General features: G+C 65.1%; 1 protein-coding gene across 2 annotated transcripts in view; it reads left to right on the plus strand.

The window, feature by feature from the left end:
- Gng7 (G protein subunit gamma 7) overlaps positions 1–13,500 on the plus strand; it is a 76,807-nt gene extending 63,307 nt beyond the window's left edge. Inside the window, exons 3-5 of one of the 2 annotated variants that reach the window (XR_013155525.1) lie at positions 7,581–7,694; positions 11,120–11,485; positions 13,383–13,500. Coding sequence is in view for 1 of the 2 variants with exons in the window: in XM_077109731.1 (XP_076965846.1) it covers positions 7,614–7,694; positions 11,120–11,245 (207 nt within the window). In the remaining variant the exon portion in view is untranslated. Of the gene's footprint in view, positions 1–7,580; positions 7,695–11,119 lie in introns of both variants that reach the window. The other variant, XM_077109731.1, reaches the window with a different exon arrangement.
- Positions 13,501–18,858: the final 5,358 nt, after the last annotated feature.

Below are 18,858 nucleotides of genomic sequence, written 5' to 3' on the forward strand. Positions count from 1 at the left end.
TGCTGACCCGGTCTGAGATGAGAGCTGGAGCCTTTGGCCACCTTTGAGGTGGCTGCCCCTCACCTCCCTCACCTCCCGCCAACGTCCCCACCAGCGCCACCCAGGGGAGGGGACCCGCGCTGGGCCCCCATGGACCCGCTGTGAGGCCATGATTATGTCAAAACCACAGCCAGACCCGCCAGGAGGACCCAGAGCCGGCAAGAGGTCCCGCAGACAGCGGGTGACGGACACGCAGGCCAAGTCCGCACGGGTCAGCAGCAGCCTGACCGTCGGGGCTGCAGACCCGCGAGTGTCTGATGGTGTGTGAGTGACCCGGCTCTGGACGCCATGCCAGTGTGAAGACCGAAGAGTGTGAAGAACACAGAACACACGGACACGGCAGCGCGCGGTGACCGGGGGACGCGTGCGTGACAGACGGCCAACACACGGGGGTGCAGCCGCCAGCAGAAGGTGCCGGACGGGCGGCACAGGACACCTCCGTCAGGGGCAGGAACCTGAGCCATGCCGAGAACACGCATCTGGTGGCCGCAGGTGACATGCAGCAGAGTGGGGCTGACCAAGTGCCTTTACAGCGTGGCCAGGAACTAAACGGAGGACCGCGTGACTGTGCTGGAGCGGGACGGTCAGGCCACGCGGTGCCCCTGAGTGGACCTGGAGCAGGTGGCGTGGAGCAGTGTGCCCGCGAGGCGTGAGCACGGGGTGGCGGCACGTGATGGGGCGTTGGTGTGGGGACTTTGGAAGAGCGTCGTGGAAGGGACCTAAGCCCACAGGGACGGCCACCATGCCGGGGGGTCATAGTGGACACACGTGGATAACGTGTGGTGGCCCCATCCCCCTGCTGGGTGGGGTCCTTGCCCCTTCGGGGACGTCAGGTCTGCCGCGTGCTGGCCATGGCCAGGGCCACGCAGACCACACTGAGACCCCGGGTCCCCACTGCCCGGGACAGACCTCACTGCCCGGGGCTGCCTCTCGCTTCTGTTTCACAGCTGTCCCCAGATGCAGCCAGTCTGCGTCCCTGTGGGACAGCTCAGGTCCCCGCTGTCCCAATCGCTGCGCGCAGGGTCCCCCATGGCAGCGGAGGCAGGGGTGGTGAGAGGGCTCCAGGTGGCTGGGGACGGCCTTTGCCCCTGGGTCCACTAGGCCTCCCTGAGCACCAGGTGGTCGAGCGGCTGGACCGTCCCATACTCTGGCCCAGGGGGGGCTGGTCAGGCCCTGGTGGGCTTCGTGCAGCCCCGCGTCTCCCAAGTCCCCTGGAAGTGGCTCCTTCCGTAGCTGTCTCCCAGGCCCAGAGGGGCCCTGCAGGGGCCAGCAGCCACCTGCGCACGGCCTGGAGGCGGGGTCTGGCTGGCCTTGTGACCCTCCTGGCCTGTGGTCAAGCAGCTGCACCTCGGCCTGGGGACCAACCCTGACCTGAGGGGACCGGCTCACCAGCGACTGTCAGGCTCCTGGAGGGGAAGAGGCTGTGGCCAGTCAGGAGACACCTTGTGGCCGCCTTCTCGTCCAGACTGGCCAGCGCAGCTGGTCTGCCTGGCGCCGTCCCTGTCCCACCCTGAACATCTCACGGTGAGGGACACTGAGCCCAGGAGCACTGGACAGCCGGCCACACTGTTGGTGACCTGGGGACCTTGCTCCAGCCCCACCGTGGGTCTCTGCACAACCCCAGAGTGTGGAGCTGGGCAGCCACCTGGCCTCCCACACGCCATGGGCTGGAACCCGGGACCCCACCCACGTCCAGCCAGGGAGACGGGAGCCCCTGGGCCACCCAAACCTGCGCAAGTGTCTGTCCCCACCTTGCTCACAGTCACAAACCTGGAAGCCACCCTGTCCCCATGGGTGACTGGACTCCCATGGTGCTCTGTTCCTATAGCAGATGCTACTCAGCCAGGAGAAGGGCCCAGGCAGCCCCAAGGGGGACGTGGGGACCAGGGTGGCCAGAGGTGCCCAGGCCACTCCCTGTGTGGACTTCCTGCAGAGGCCACAGAGGACAGAGGGGAGTCTCTGGCCAGCTGCAAAGAGGCCAGGTGGGGTGAGCTGGGGACCAGGGGACGGTGTCGGTCACAGCCATCTGTGCCGGTGAAACCTGTGGCTGTGCGGCTGCAGGTGACCCGCAAGGCCTGCCGCTGCAGGGAGCTGGTGGCAACCCGCTCAGCCGGGGGCCTCCACCCGCCGCCCTCTCCTCCCACTCAAGCAGCCGCCCACAGGGTCGGGGTCGCCCCTACCGGGCCCTGCGGGTGCCTGCCCCAACGCGGCTCCTGGGACGGGCGTGGAGATGAGCCGGCTGGCCACTGCGCAGGACAGAGGCCCGGCCAGCGGGGACAGAGCTGTGGATGGCTCGCTCTGGGGGTTCCTGGAGTGGTTCCGGCCACAGTTGGCCGTGGGCAGCTGAGCCTGGGAACCCAAGCCGTGGGCCAGGAGGGGCAGTGGCTCCTGCAGGGCCTCCGTCCCCAAGGTGCCCGTCCGCTGTGCTCCATCCTGCCCACCTGCTGGGTGCCCGGCCCTGCCTTCCAGGAAGCCTCTGGTTTTGATTTTGCCCCCGGGGTCCACCCCGGAACGGACAGCAGAGATGAGGTCACTGTGCGAGACCAGGGAGGCCAGCACGGCCCGGCTGCAGCGAGATGGGGGATGGCCCAGCTGGTGAGCTTGGGCGCGGGTGGGCCGGCGGGACGGGCCCCTGGCCTGCTGCGTCCATCTTCCTCAGCCTCTGGCCAGCAGTGCAGAGGGCCCCTGTGGTGCGCTGGCCGCGCCGTGTCCCGGCCGCTGCCTTGGTGCTCCGTAGTGCGGGTGCTTGTCCACCAGGGACCGATGCTGGCCTGGAGCACGGTGGCTCCAGCGGAGCTTCTCGGTGACAGAATCTGGGGGGCCTGGTTCCTGGGCCCCGTATTTTCTTTCTGCAGCTCCATGGGAAACTTCAATGGGGACGGGGGTCCTGGCTGTGGGTGGAGGCCAGGGACACTGCTCAGCCCCAAAGCAACCGGCCGCCCCTGGACCATGACCAACCGGGCCCACAGGCCCCTCTACCCCCCAGGGCCCGCGGGGCTCTGTGCTGCTGGCCCTGACCCCCACCTGTGAGCTTGGGCCTGGAGTCCGGGCCGGGTCTGCTGCTCTAGGTGGTCAGGGCCCTGGGTGGGCACACTGGCCTTTCCGTGGAGGCCTGAGGTGCGGCTCCCCCGCCCTTTGCCCCGAGGCCAGCCCCGGGCAGCAGCGCTGGTTAGAGCTTTACTTTTAGAGAGCGGCCCTGGGTTGAGGGAGCCTGAGCCTGCCTCAGGCGGAGGCCACAGTCAGGAGCCTGCAGCCCTGCTGACCCCTGGCCAGGCCCTGTGGGCCCTGCTCCACCCTTCCCACCAGCCCTGAGGCCCTGCCCACTGCTGGGGCCTCCAGAGGCTCCACCAGGCCCGGGCAGGCCTGGCCAGGTTGCTGCCCGGCCATCACGTGCCTGGGCCGGGCAGCTGGTGAGGAAGGCGCCTGCTGACTCAGGCTGCACGTGCCCATCCCTGGGGGCATGGCTGCCCTGAGTCAGGGGTGGCCGGTGACACCAGCCGCAGAGGGCAGTCAGGAGGGGCGGCGTGCATGGCCGTGCTGCAGGCGTCTGAGTCACATCTCAGGGGCATGGTGCAGGGACACAGGCGTCCGTGTGTGCACACGAGTGCGCTGACCCGCTCACGCAGGACCGCGTACAGACCTGCCACGCACACACACAGATGCTGTGCACACGGCACTCGTGCCACACGCCCACGTCACGCCCATAAGCGCACACACACAGGTGCAGATGCCTGCTGGAGTGCTGGCCAGTCCAGAGGGGGCCTCGGGAGCCACAGCCGCAGGCCTGGCTCGGGGAGGGCGGTGCTAAGGCCCGCAGCTGGGGACCTGTGGGCTGACCCAGGGCGTCAGGCAGCAGCAGGCCCCCACCAGAGCCCCAGGCCAGGGAGGCCGCCCTGCCCCAGGGCCACACGTCCCCCTGGCAGCAGAGCCTTGGAGGGAGGCCTGTCGCCCCTCGGGCAGCCGCTGGGCAGTCACCAGGAGCGTCCAGCAGAGCCAGGGGCAGCCTGTGCCTCCTGGGAGTGTGTGGTGTGTGGTTGTGTCACCACGTGTGGCCATGCGTGTCCTGGGCACCGCAAGCACACGTCCCCCTACCGAGCTCCCCCAAGGCCCTTCTCCCTCCTACAGCAGCTGCCTGGCTGCACGCGTGCTCGCAGGAGTGGCCACTGTGTGTGCGGACACACTCATGCACACACACACACACACACACACACACGAAGTGCGGGGCCGGGCTCTCCTCCCCCACCCCTCACCCCAGAGTCTCTTTGGGTGGGAATTTCTGGGAACCTGGAGGTGCCTTCACTTGGGAACAGCCTCCTGGCCTCGCTCAGCCACCTGGCCAGTGTCTGCCCAGGGGAACTGGGCGGGATGGAGCTGGCCTCGATGCCCAGCACCCAGGGGCGCCCACCCACAGGCCCTGTGGTGCCCGCCCCCACCGACAGCAGGGACATCTGGGGTGGGTCCTGAGCCCTGTGGGTGCTGAGCAGCATCCCAGCCCCACCGACTGCAGGCAGGACACCGCAGTGTGACACCACGCTGTCCCCAGGTGTGGCCCCGTGGTCCTGGGACAGAGTCACCCTGCTGAGACCCCTGGGTCAGCGCTTACCAATTGACAATTGGATGGAAAAGTGGGATTTTTGCTGCCTGAATAAACAGGCGATGGGCGTTCCCAGATCAGAGACTGAGCCGGTGTCCCCGCAGCTGGGGGACCACCAAAGGGCACGACCAGCCACCCTGGAAGACACTTGGTCAGTTTCTTAAAAAAAAAACACCCACACATTCATTGCGTGACCTAGTGATTCCACTCCTCGGCGTCTGTCCCAGAGGCGCAGAGATGTTTGTGGGCGCCACACAGATGTCACGCAGCTTTACTCAGGACGGGCAAGAGGCGGACCCGGGCTGGGGGTGGCCTCAGCACCCAGGGGTCTCATCCCAGCACAGAGGCCCTCCGCAGGGGGTGCTGGCCCCTGGTCTGCTGTGCAGTGGAGTACTACTCAGCACTGTAAATGAGCAGCCTGGGGGTGCCAGTCCCATAAGGCCACACTCCAGATGTCCCTTCCCCTCACACAATGTCCTGAGGTGGCGAAAGAGTGGGAAAGGAGAAAGTAGCGTTTTCCAGATGTTGGGGACGCAGCTGGGCTGGGAGGGTGAAGGCCAGCCTGGGAGGACCGTCCTACAGGGCAAAGGATCTGCGCTGTGTCCAGGCCACCCTCAGGGAGTGACAGCCAGGAGAGCTAGCCAGAAGGAATGTGGGTGGGGACCCACTGGTCTCCCCAAGGGGACAGAGACTGGCTCTGGCATCACTTAAAATCGCACATAAAACCCAATGAGCACAAAATCACCAAAGTGACTTTATTTTCTTCAAATGCGTCATTCCGACTCAGCAATGGCTCTCGGCATTTTAATTTTTTTAAAGAGAGAGAGAGAGAGAGAGAGAGAATTTTAATATTTATTTCCCAGTTTTTGGCGGACACAACATCCCCGTTTGCATGTGGTGCTGAGGATCGAACCCGGGCCGCACGCCTGCCAGGCGAGCACGCTGCCGCTGGAGCCACATCCCCAGCCCTGCCAATGGGACTTTAAAATGAGGACTTGGGAACAGTGGCCACACCTGAAATCCCAGTGGCTGGGGAGGCTGAGGCAGGAGGACGGCAAGTTCAAGGCCAGCCTCAGCAACTTGGCACGGCCTGTCACAGAATGGAAGAGAACCGGTGAGGTGGGGTGCTCAGTGGCAGGGCTTGCCTAGCTCCCTGAGCACCTGGGTTTGATTCCCAGCACCACAAAAATGACACTAAAGATAAAGGCTGGTGTGCGGCTCGGTGGTCAGGCAGCCCTGGGCTCCGTCCCTGGTACCAAAAGCATAAAAAATAGTAAAGATAAATAAATAAGCAAATAAAAACATAAAATGGATCCATCCAGGGCAGCCTGGGCACAGCTAGACTCACAAATGACACAGAAGGCTGGGTGCAGCTCAGGGGCAGAGCTTGCCTGGCTGCGTGAGGACCTGGTGCCATCCCCAGCGCCTCTGAATAAGGAGGAGGAGAGAGAACAGAAGTGTGGGGGGAGAAAACTGACCGCCCAGGGCCTCAGAACCCTGTTACAGCAAAGGACTGACCTCAGCAGGCAGCAAAGCCCCGGGCCCAGAGCCACCTCCCCCTCCCTCCCCCTCCCCCCTCCCTCTTTCCCTTTCTCTCCCTCTTCCTCTCCCTCCCTCCCCCTCCCTCCCCGTCCCTCTCCCCCTCCCTCCCTCTCCTTCCTCCTCCCTCCCTCCCCTCTCCCTCCCTCTCCCCTCCCTCCCTCCCCCTCCCTCTCCCCCTCCCTCCCTCTCCTTCCTCCCTCCCTCCCCTCCCCCTCTCCCTCCCCCTCTCCCTCCCTCTCCTTCCCCCTCCCTCTCCTCCCTCCCTCCCTCTCCTTCCCTCCTCCCCCTCCCTCTCTCCCTCCCCCTCCCCCCTCTCCTTCCCCCTCCCTCCCCCTCCTCCCCCTCCCTCCCCCCTCCCCCTCCCTCCTGTCCCTTCTATATTCCATCCCTATCATTCCTAGGGATGCCAGGGCTGGTGCCAGGTAGACAGGTGTGGTTTGGTGCAGTGGGGACAGCATGGTGTCCGCCTGAGCTGGTTGGCCGAGGTTCCCTGGTGGCTTCACCGGGGGTCTTCTGTTCAGGCGAAAGGCCCCTCCGTCAAGGGGGCTATCCTGGGGTGACCGGTGTCCCCCCAACGTGCCCCCCAGTGGGACCTCATTTGGAATCAGGCGTTTGCCAATGTCGTCAGAAGGGGGCACAGGAGAGTGGCCTGTGCAGTGTCAGGTGTCCCTGGGGAGGAGCCCCTGGAGATGGCCCATGAAGAGCGGCAGAGACTGCGGCCACAGGCCCGGGGCGGGGGGTGCTGCGCTCCAGGCTCCTGGGCCAGCGAGGGCAGCGCCTGGGGCCACCTGGGGCCACAGACCCAGGACACTAGCAGGACCTTTCGCACAGCCCTGTGCCAAGCCGGCCGTCCCTGCAGAGCTGAGTGGGCCCTCCAGCTGGGGACCTCAGCTGGCGCCTGGAGCTGCTGGTGGAGCCCAGCACCGGGCCACCTTCCGGGAAGAGCCAGCCCTCCCTTCCCCACCTGGGCCTTCCCCATCCGGCTCCAGGACAGGCGGGGTCAGCCGTCCAGTGCTGTGCCCTGGGGAAGCTCAGTTCCCTGTGGGGTTCGCTGGGGACGGGGGGAGGGGGAGCAGGCCCAGGGACCTCCTGCCCCAGGCCCTGTCCCTCCTGCTCTCTAGGGACACCTGGTCACAGCTGGGAAGCCGTGCCCAGAGTGTGGAGGCAGCCCCTGCTGGGCCAGGAGGCCCCGAGGAGGACCCGCCATGTCCACAGAGCCCAGGGGTCCCGGAGCAGGGCAGAGGTCAGAGAAGTCTGACCCTGTCCCCACGGTGTTCCTCCTGTCCCCACGGTGACAGCTCTTCTGCAGGGAGCAGCAGGCAGCCTTCTGGGAGGGGCCCCTGCCTCTCCTCCCTGGGCGTGGTCCCGGGCGTGGCCAGCTGCTCACATCCCTGTGTCCCCACAGCTCCTGGACGTTGGCCCAGGCTGATGGCAGACGATGTCAGCCACCAACAACACAGCGCAGGCCCGCAAGCTGGTGGAGCAGCTCCGCATCGAAGCCGGGATCGAGCGCATCAAGGTGAGCCAGGGACAAGGGACACCCCAGCTGGTGGTGTGGCCCCCGGGCCCAGCAGCGGGTGGGGGTCTGCTCTGCCCCCGTGTCTGGCTGTGTGACCTTGGGCCACACACTCCAGGTCTCTGAGCTTCCATTTCACAGCAGAAAGAACAGCAGATGTGACTGTGAAGACGTGGCGTCCGCGGCTGCGGACAGCCATGGGACCGGACAGGTGGCAGGCGGCCCCACCAGCAGGCGGGCACCCCGCTGGCCGCGTCAGCTCTGCCTCTGGGTCGTTTTCCTTTCCTCTAATGGAAGAGCAGACCTTGCAGCCAGTCCCAGGCTCAGCCCCGGAAGGCCAGAGCAGAGCGGGGCGTCCAGGCCTATCCACAGGGCGGAGTCTGCTCCGTCCCTGGGGCACAACTCAGTGGCCATTGGTGTGGCCACAGGACAGGCCACAATTGCCACTGTCCAGTTCCAGGACATCTGAAGCCTGTCCCCACGTGCAGCCCCTGTCCCCTCCCAGTCCTGCACCCACAGGTCCACGTCCTGCTTCTGGCCTCTGTTGTCACTGTTCACGCTGTGGCCTGTGCTCTCACTGAGCCCTGGGTCTCGGCCACAGCCCTGTGCTGTCACCCGGATCCTGCCTGGTGGGGACGCTCAGGGGTGGGGAGCGCATCAGGTGGATTTCACGCCCACGCCTCCCGGTGGCCGACCATGGCCGTGCTGGCCGGGCAGGTGGACAGTGGCAGTTCTCAGGGGCGCCTGCTCCCAAACCTGCGTCCCCTTGCAGAGAGCACTGTGGGGCACTTCCCAAAGGCCTGACGGGACACAGGTCCTGTGGCCAGCATGGCCCCGAGGGTCAGCTGCAGCCGCCTGCTGCACTAGCCAGAGCAGGGCCAGCAGCCAGACGCCACCTGCCTCCGCCTGGGGTCTCGCGAGGACTCGGATCCTGCAGGATGACGCTGTAAGGCCACGTGTCTCAGCGGCATCCTGTAGTCAGCAGTGCCCCGCTGCCTGTGTGGCGCCCTCAGACGGCTGTGAGGAGCTGGCCTGTGGGTGGGCGGCCAGGCCGGAGCTCGGGGCTGGTGCTCCCAGGAGGGAGGTCTGCGGCAGGACCCTTCCCGGGGCTCCAGCCAGGCTCCAGGCTTGGGCTGATTGGCCAAGGCCCACCCTCACCACGGAGGGTTCCCTGCTTCCCTCAGCGTCAACGACTAGGAGGATCATCAGAGCAGGCGTGGTGGCTTCCCCTGCCATCCCGGCCACTCGGGAGGCCGAGGCGGGGGATCACAAGTTCCAGGCCAGCCCCGGCGCTTAGAAGATCGTCTCAAAATAAAATAAAAGGGGCGGGGTGCGGCTCAGAGGTCAGTGGCCTGGCCGGGTGGCCCCGGGCTCCGTCCCCAGCCCCACAGAGACAATAGCTCCTCGCGTGTAGGAACCTCGTGGCAACATCTAGTGTTGACCAGCCGCAGGCCAGGGCTGGCCAGGCGCACAGCTGCTCTGACCACCATGGAGTCCCCCAGGCCTCTGTTCTCAGGCCTGGGAATTCATGGGGAAGGTGGCTGGCCCAGGGCTCCCTGGGGGACACACAGGCTACCTGCTGGCCAGGCGGGAAGGGCAGTCGGAGAGAGCCCCAGGGTCCTTGCGCCAGCCGGGATCCAGCCAGGAGGACAGGGGCACCTCCCACGGGCGTCTGAGTCCCAGAGTCCCCCCGCCAGGGCAGACCTGAGCATCAGAGCCTGCCCCGGGGCCAGGAGGAGAGCCCCCAGCTGGCCGCGGTACTGACTCACCCTGCCCTTTGATGCTGGGAGTCCAGTGCCCTTTGAAAGCCGCGGCAGAGGCGCCTGTTCCCCGTCCTGCCTGGGGCTGCTCACCCCCCGGAGCTGCGACAGAACTGCAGAGTCCTGGCAGCAGACCCGGGGCCCAGCCGGCCCAGCACTCGGGGCCGAGGGGCGCCCTCCTGCTGGGGCCACGCACCAGCTCTGCAGGGTCTGGAGTCCATTTTGGGTGCTGGGGTTGGCTCTCTGACCGGACGTCTGGGGCGGTGGACCCGCAGCCACCGTGCTCCCAGAGTGGCGATTGTCACTGTCTGTGGGCAGGAGCTTCCCGCTGGGCAGCTTGGCGGAGCCCAGCAGGCTCCCGGGGACGGAGCTCAAGCATTCTCCGGGTCCCAGGATAGGCGGGGACTGAGAATAGGCTGAAGGCATCCCGGACAGAAACCGTCACCCCAGTGACTCTGGAGGCTGAGGCAGGAGGATGGCAAGTTCAAGGCCAGCCTCAGCAACTTAGCAAGAGCCCATCTCAGAAACTCTAAAGGGCTGAGTGCAGCTCAGTGGTTCAGCTCCCCCGAGTTCAATCCTCAGGACCAAACACACAACAATTGTTTAAAACAAGAAGAAAAAGAGCCTGGGGAGGTCCCCGGGTCCCATGGAGACCCAGCACCACAGGCTGAGATCCAGGACAGACGGACGTGACCTGCAGCCCAGCCCTGCAGCCCTGCTGGGGTGAGCGCAGTGAAGCAGACAGGGAGACAGGGAGTGAGGCCTCGGGGCACGTCCCCTCAGTGACCAGAAGGGCCAGCCCCATCAGGGTCACCGAGGCCCCAGCGGCTCCAGGCTGCAACAGAAAGATACAATTCAGAAAGGACCCATAGGGCCCCCTGGGCGTGCCAACACCACGAGGTCCTTCCCTGGGTGGCCCCAGTGTCGCCTGAATCCAGAGGCCCATCTCCCCTGGTCCCTCTGTTCAAAGCCCAGTCCTGCCTCTGGATGCTCAGCTCTTCATTTGTTATGATCATTTTTAATCTTTTTTTTTTTAACGTGGTAAAAAAGCCGGGTGTGACGCCCGGCTGTCATCCCAGGGGCTCGGGAGGCTGAGGCAGGAGGATCTCGGTTCAAAGCCAGCCTCAGCCATGGTGAGGCGCTAAGCAGCTCAGTGAGGCCCTGACTCTGAATACAATTCAAAACAGGGCTGACCTCAGTGGTCAGGGCCCCGAGGTCGATCCCTGGTGCAAAACCAAAGTAAGACGGGTAAAGTCACCCCGCGTAGACTTCGCCCTGGGATCTCCTCTCTGTCGCGGTGCGGGGTGGGACCAGGCCCCCGCAGGCTGGGCATGCTGCTCTGCTGAGTGCACCCAGTCCTTTAGTGACATGGGATTCATTCACAGTGTCATGCAGCTGTCACCTGTCCAGTTCCAGAACTCTGACCCCAAGAGCAGCCTCCGCGCCTCCCCGCCCGGCACCCGCCAGCCCACTTCCCGTCTCTGGGCCCTGCTGTCCTGGACCCTCCTGTCCCTGGGGCACACCTGTGGCCTGTGTGTCTGGCTCTCACTGAGCGCCAGGTCCTCGGGTCCCTCACTGCAGCTGCCGCCTGGCCCCTGCGGGTGGCTCCCCGGGGTCGTGGCCAGGCCGTGTGCGGGCCCTGACCGGCCCTCTCTGCTGCCCACCCAGGTCTCCAAAGCCTCCTCGGAGCTCATGAGCTACTGTGAGCAGCACGCCAGGTCCGACCCCCTGCTGGTGGGCGTGCCGGCCTCCGAGAACCCCTTCAAGGACAAGAAGCCCTGCACCATCCTGTAGCCGCCCGGCCAAGACCAGAGCCCTGAGAAGTGCTGGGCTGGCGGCCCCTCCAGGCCACGCTGGACGCACAGCCCTGCCTGTCGCCAACACACACAGGCCCGAGTCCGCGGCCGGCGGATGTCCAGGACCCTCAGTGTCAGGGGCTCAGCCAGGAGGCCGCGAGGGCAGCGGTTCCCTCTAAGTGGGGCATCTGCAAAGAGTCCACGCTGGGCTGCCGGGATGCGCCTCGTGTGAGCGGAGGTCAAGTTGGGGTGGGACGAGGCTGACATCATGAAATCTGGGGGCAGTGGTCCTCCCTTCCATTTAGAACAGTGTCACTCCCCACGCTGAAACCCGCTTCTCATGGCTGACCCAAGCTGAGCTGTGGGAGGATGCACAGGGGGACTTCCAGGGTGGGGAGGGGCTCGTCTGTGAAACGCACCCTGTGATGCCAAATGTCACCCCCTGTGTGGCATTTGCTACTCGGCCCCACACTGTCCCTGGGGGGCCACCCGTCACAGACAGGCTTTGGGGATCTGAGGTGGGGGGTGGTCGTGGGGCGCTGTGCTGCTCGGTGGCGCTCCCTGGACCGTCCTCATTTCCCCAGTCAACGTGGCCATTTTTCAGACAGAAGTGCAGGCTGGGGGTCTGGGCCTGGTGGGTGCAGCCCCTCGCACGGAGCCCGGGAAGCACCGTCCAGCGACCTCAGAGGCCAGGCCTGTGGCCCCGGGGGGGCAGCAGCAGCTCAGCTCTCCACGTTTGGTGGGCAGGAGGGAGACCCAGGGTAGGGCCCATGCGCCTGCCTCCCCGCGGCCTTGGGAGCTTGGGGTGTCATGGGCGGGGCTTTCTAAGGACGGTCACAGGCGCAGGCCTGAGAGGAGCCCTGGGCACCCTCCTGCAACCCTGCAGCCACTCCGGAGCTGTGTGTTAATCAGCAGGGACCTTGGTGGCCCTGGGCCCAGAGCCTCCAGTGGCCGCCTCCCGCCACAGCACTGGCCCAGGAGCAGGGCCAAGAAAACCAACCAGGCTGCCCCTGTGACCCGACAGACATCGGGGCGCATGCCAGGACGGTCCCCGCCCGGCCGCCCCTGCAGGCCAGTGGGCAGGGCCCGCCGCCTCCAGATGACTCCCCAGCCTCCCCAGGCAGCCCCCTCCTGGGGCCGGGGCCGAGGCCTCCTGTCGCAGGGGCAGAGGGAGAGGTCACTGGGTGGGACACAGGTCAGGAGACGTGGCGAGGGGCCTGGGCGGCCCTCCAGGTATCTCCCCGCGGCTCCCAGAGGGCACAGGCGCAGGGCAGGCCTGTCCAGCTCCCGGCTCTCTATGGCTGGTCCAGGAGGCCGGGGCTTGGGGTCTGCCGCACACTCCTGTGGTTGGCCAGAAGAGGACAGCCGGCCTCTGCCCCACCCGACAGGTGGCGGGAAAGGGCAGGGCCAGTGCCAGGATGCCAGGGGCAGGGTGGGCGGCGGAGGCCCCAGAGCGACCTCTCGAGAGTGGCAGGGCAGGGCTGTTTCCTGGGGGAGACTGGCCCCCGCTTGACCGCCTTGGTCACCAGGAACAATTCACCCATTTCTCTCAAAAAGAAGCCTTACCCCTGGAGCTGGTGTCTGTCCCTGCATGGCCGGCCTCTTCCTTTGTCCCCACTGTCCAGGTCCCCAGCCACCAGTCTCCCAGGAGGACAGTAGACCCTGACCCCAGCATGGGCAGCCCCCCGTGGCCAAACCCCTGTTCCCCCCACTCGCCCTGCCAGGGCAGAGGACGGGCACTGGGAATCCGAGCCCAGGCCCACGCGTCGTCCCCACAGCCGTGACCCCAGGGCAAGGCTGGGCACGGGACGCCCTGGGCGGAGGGTCAGGGTTGACCGGGCCTCCGGGCTCGGCCACACTGAGGCTTCTCTGGCCAGCGGGTCCCAGCGCCCAGCCCTGCAGGGCCTCACCGGGTGGGGACATGCTCTGGCCTGGAGGGAAGGACGGGCTGCCTGACCCAGGCTCAGCTGCCCCCGAGTGGTCGCCCATCCTCCTCTGCCCGCCTCCTCCTCCAGGTGCCCCTGCCCTGTCCCCAAGCCGGGTCACCAGGTGCCCACAGGTTTGGGCCTCAGGGAGGTGGAGACTGGCAGGAGCCCGAGCTTCCTTCTGAGCCGGGGCCTTTCCTGACCCTGCAGGTGACTCTCCAGAGCTTCCGGGAGGAGCCTCCCTTGCAGCCGGGCGGCCGCTGGCGCCCTGTGGGACACATCCCCGGCTCTGCTCTCTGGGCACCTCAGGTCCCTCGAGTGTGTCAGGGGAGGCTCCACGGCCCACCCACCCAGAGGGCGGGCGCCTGGGAGCAGCGGGCACTGTCTCCCCGCCCGCTCCAGGGTGCCCGGCCAGCGAGGGCGCCCACTGGCGGGGTCGTTGGTCTCAGGGTCCACGTCCAGTCCCCACCTGGGGGATCTGAGCGGTCCTGGCCATCTCAGAACGAGCTAGGACACGCCGCCTTCTCCTACAGTCCCCAAAGGTGACCCCAGAACAAGTGGCTCAGTTGTGACCCGTGGCCTCCAGGGACAGCAGATGGCAGAAGGTGCTTGTCTGTCTTTCTGCCCTGTCCCTTTGATGGTCCAGCAGCGGCCTCCTCCAGGCAGAGCTGGGCCCCCGGCAGCTCATCCCAGCTCCTCCGGCTGGTCCTTAACTGACCCAGTCCTGCCACCCCAGGGGGCAGGACAGGACCTCAGACCCCGGCTGGGGCCCGGGGACAGGACGGTTTCAGGCCAGCCAGGCAAAGCTCTGCCCCCTGGCTTGCCAAGCCGCCCCAGGCCCAGTCCCCGAAGCCTCGGGACTCGGGTGGTCCCAGCCCCTCCCGTCATGGACTCTGTTGCCAAATGCCCCAAAGACCCTTGTCCCCAGCAGCTCCACCCGCCCTGCCCCCCCCCACGTTGGTGGTTTCTTTGTGTTTTCTAAGACCCCAGCTGGACCACACCCACTCTCTGCCGTTTTGATACCACGTGGAACCCTTGTCAGACTGACTCACACTCAATAAAGGCCCCAGGGCTTCTCCCCTGCTCGGCTGCTCCCTGCTCCCTCCCTGGCCAAGTTGGTGAGGGCCAGCGCCATCCCCCTGCTGTCACTGCTGGGTGCACACAGGTGTGGCCTTGGGCCCCAGGGGCTCTCAGGTCTGTGGCAGGGGCTATTTAAGGATCTGCACACCTGCACACGGAGGGGGGGGGTAGCGCTCTCCTGGGGCGCAGGAGGTGGGAAGGTCCTCTTCCCGCCCCTCAGCCTGCCCTTCGCTTCCTGACCCGTGGACCCCACCCTCAACGCCAAAGTCTGACTCCTGGGCAAGGGGCCGAGTGAGCCACCATCACCAGTGAGGCTCAACGGCACAATCTAAACAGGTCACGCTGGCCCCCGAGCAGGGAGCAGCTTCTCTGTGTCACACGCTTGTGCACTGCACTACATGAAGACGGTTCCCAGTCAAAGGTGGACGGCAGCTCAGAGCGGAGACCGCGGCCACCGCAGCTGCCCTCGGGGGTGTGGGGAGCAGGGCCCGGAACACACGGCACCTGCCTTCACAGCAGACCGCGACCACAGGACCGGGAGCGAGCCCATGACAATCCACAGCTGAGTGGGCACACGTGTCCCTCCCAAGGAGGGGGCCCCCCCGCTCAGCCTGACACCTGCCCCAGCAAGGACAGACCTGGGGACCGGGCACCCCGTGCAGAGAGCCAGTTGTAAGGGGACTCAGGCTGCAGCATCCACCCAAGGGGTCCCTGGGGTCTCAGATCCACAGACAGGAAGCAGCAGGCAGGAGCCAGGCTGGGAGGGGCAGTGGTCAGTGCTGAAGGGGCAGAGCTCATGTGGGGAGGTGGAAAGTTCTGGAGGTGGTGGTGGGGATGGCTGCACAGCCCTGTGACTGTGCGCCCTGACTCTGAGCCCTGCATATCAATTTTCATCGTGCATATTTTACCATAATAAAAAACCAGTTCCTAAAAATTAGAAGGAAAATGCTAAGAATTCAATAGACAGACCCAGAATATGTGCAGCGAACACATCCCAAAGCTAGTCAGGCACGGTGGCTAGACCGTGATCGCTGCAACTCAGGAGGCCGAGGCAGGAGGAGCAAATGTTCAAGGGCAGCCTCAGCAATTTGGTGAGACCCTGTCTCAGAATAAAAAATAAAACTGGAGGGGTAGCTCCAGGGGTAGAGCACCTCTGGGTTCAACCTTCAGCACCAAAAATAAATGTAAAAATCAGTATTGATTCGTAATTGACTGAAATGATATCCTTTTGCTTCAAAATTCACCCAGATTAACAAAAGCTGTTGGGCTCCCTGGCTGCTAGGTGGGATATGGGCTGTCCCCTGCTGCCAGGGACCTCCAGAGGTGAGGGCTTCCTAGAAGTGAGAACCCAGGAACACCTGTTTCCGAGAGTGGGCGATTCATGACACTGACCTGGAGCCCAGGCAGGAGCAGCCATGATTTATTTCACTGTGACTGACAGTCATAGACTTGGGTGTGTGCAGCCTCCAAAACGTTTATGATTTTAAATCTGAAAATCACAAAACGCAAGAGTCACCCTTTCAACTCAGGAGGCTGAGGCAGGAGGACCCCAAGTTCAGGGCCAGCCTCAGTAATTCAGCAAGGCCCTGTCTCAAAACAACAAAAAGGGCTGGGGATGTGGCTCAGCGGTTAAGTGCCCCTGGGTGCAATCCCTGGTACCAAAACAAATTTAAAAATAAACATTTAGTCGTCACGAAATCATAACCATCTAGTTCTAGAACAATCCATCTTCCTCAAAGGAGTCCCCTCTGTGGGGGGCCGTCATGCTGAATGACTAGCATTCCCTTCCCATGATTGAAAGAGGCTCTGTTGGTCACTTTTGTCGTGACCTGGTCACTTTCATAATGGCCCAAGACGATGCCCAGATCCTCCAAGCAGCAGAATGTGTCCTGGTGCGCAGGCGTGGCTCCCGCAGCCCGGGGGTCGTTACGCGCGGCCCTGGTGACCTGCCCCTCTTGGCCAGGAGCCTCCTGGAGCCCCATTTCGGGTAAGCTGGGTCTGTTTCACTTGGTGCCCAGGAGATTCCCTCAAGTGACCTTTAGTTCAGCTGCCCACGCTGGCCGAGGGCGGCACCCCTCCTCAGCCCTGTACCCACAAACACGTCCTGCCCTGGACTTGCCTGCCCTGACGTGTCCTGTCGCTGGGGCACGCCTGGGGCCCGTGTGTCTGGCTCTCACTGGGCACCAGCTCCTCAGGTCCCTCCACGCTGCGGCTGTCACCTCCAGCAGCGCAGCGTCTTCCCGGCTCCGACTCGGAACCTCCTGCTCCTCTCAGGAGGACCCTGGGGTGACCCTGGGCCCTGATGATCAGGGCGGACTCATCTCGGCGTCCCTGACTTAATCCCACCCGTAGAGTCCCCTCGGTCCCATGAGGTGACATCCGTGACATCCGCAGGTAGTGAGGGCTGCCTGAGGATGTCAGGGGCTGTTTCCTGTCAGCTGCAGCCTGGGTTCCCTAGGGGCAGGGGCGGGAGGGTGTGTGCTTTGTCCCAGGGTGAGTCTGGCTGGTCCATGTTTGGGGGTCTACCTGGACAGCAGAGTCGGGGGGAGGGCAGGTGTGGGAGGGCGTGGGGGGTCAACCTGGCTTGGTGAGCCGCTGGCCTCACCTGGGGACTCATTCCCACAGACTCCCCAAGATGGCATCCTGGGGCCGGGTGGGTGGGGACCAGGGGAGGACAGACCCCTGGCACCCCAGCAGCAGGGGTCACCCTGCACTGCCTGGCATGTCTGCCGAGTGCAGGGCCAATGCCCAGGGGCAGGAGGTTGTGCCTGTGACCTGGTCCTGGTCCACGCTGGTGCCCCATGTCCTCCATGCACAGCTGGACCGAGAAGCTCCACAGGAGGCAACGGGGCCTCATCGAGTGGTGGCCACTGGTCCACAGGCTCCACAGGAAATGAAATAGAGGGCCCTTCCCAAATACCACGAGCATCTCAGGACAATGACAGCACAGCCTTGGACGCGCTGAGTGACTCACAGGTCACACGCCCACCAAAACCTCCTTGGGGCTTTCTGAGCGGCTTTGTGTAATCTCTCCCAGGACAACGGGGACGTGTCACAGTGGACTGAAGCATTTAACACGCAGCGTCTCAGATAAGGCACCTCAGAGTGGTCAGGGCCGGGCAGAAGGCCCAGGGCGGTGCCAGAGGCTGGTGTCTGGGGACAGAGCTGGGGAGAGGAGCGTTCTGGACACTGGTGGGGAGGGCCGAGCGGCCTGTGGATAGAAGGGCACCTTGATGTTGTGCACAGTTCACCAGAAGGAAGCAGAGGCCTCTCCCCAGGTCCACCGAGGGACCAACGCTCGGCAGGGGAGCCTGGGACTGGGGTGCTCGGGGCCCGGGGAGGCTGCAACGTCCTGGGACACCTCTCGCGCTGGCCAACCCCGGGGAGCTTTTCCGGGAGCCACCCAGGTGTCAGCAGCAGGGACAGCAAGGAAAGGAGCGAGGAGGAGCCCCGCGCAGCCAGCGCCTGAGGAGAGGCGGCCGCGGACCCAGCTGCCCGCAGCGCGATGCCCCGCGCACTACGAACACCAGGGCAGACCAGGGCAGACCAGCGCGGGCAGCGTGGGAGGGGAGACTGCCCAAAGACTGCTCATCCCAGTCTAGTACTGTGGCTTGGGGTGACAGGACCTTAGCAGGTGGCATTAAGCACCTGAGGGAATCGTCCTGTGTCACGCTGGTGCCCCATGTCCTCGCAGGGCCCACGCAGGGGGAAGCAAGCACTGGGGTCAGAGGAGGGGCCTGGAGCAAAGCGGGAGGGAAGCCACGGGCAAGGAGTGCAGAGGGGCCTGGCAGCTGGACAGATAGAAGAGGCAGACCCCATGGGAAGGCCTCCAGCTGCGGTTCAACTTCAAGACTTCCCGGAAAGGGCAGGATGGTGGCCAAGGGGTCTGTGGTCACCAGGGTTGGGGAGGAGAAGGGAGAGGGTGAACAGGAGGAGCGCAGAGGGCTCCTGGGCGTCGCTGTCCTGGTGGACACAGGCCAGTATCCATGGGGCCGACCGACAAGGAGCAGCGCCAGTGGGCCCTGACAGGAGCGCGGATGGGGCTTGTGCGCCGCAGAATGGACAGTTGCCCCCGCAGGGCAAAGAAGGCCCGGGGCGGGGGGGGGGGTCCAGTGGCCTCCCTGACTGGGTCAGTCTGCACTCCCTGGGACCCGTCGCCAGCTTCCCTCTCCTCAGAACCTCCTGTCGGCCAGTTCCTGTCCCTCCAGGTCAGGGCAGGTGTTGTGTCTGGGCAGCCAAGGGGGCAGGCTGGGATTCAGCCTCCCCCAGGGATCCAGAGGGATGCAAGAGAGATCCCTGGAGGGGCCCCAGGCAGCAGCGACGCCCCAGCCACAGCAGGCCAGCGCCCTGTCACAGGGAGTCTCAGTGGAGAGAGTGACGGGAGCCCTCCTTCTCCCGGGATTTATCACTCTGGGAAGAGCTCCAAACCCAGATTGAGAAAGGCCCCCTCTCTGCCAAGAGGCTGTCCTGCCTGCATGGAGGCCGGTCAGGGCAAGGCGGAGGCCGGGCCACCCACAGGTGTCCAGGGTCCTGATCCACTCACTTCTCCCTTCCAGTCCTAGGCAACAGCCCTGCAGGCCACCCCAACACCGAGGTCCAGTTCCAC

The sequence above is a fragment of the Callospermophilus lateralis genome, chromosome 1 (assembly GCF_048772815.1).
Source record: "Callospermophilus lateralis isolate mCalLat2 chromosome 1, mCalLat2.hap1, whole genome shotgun sequence".
In the NCBI taxonomy this organism is placed as follows: Eukaryota; Metazoa; Chordata; class Mammalia; order Rodentia; family Sciuridae; genus Callospermophilus; species Callospermophilus lateralis.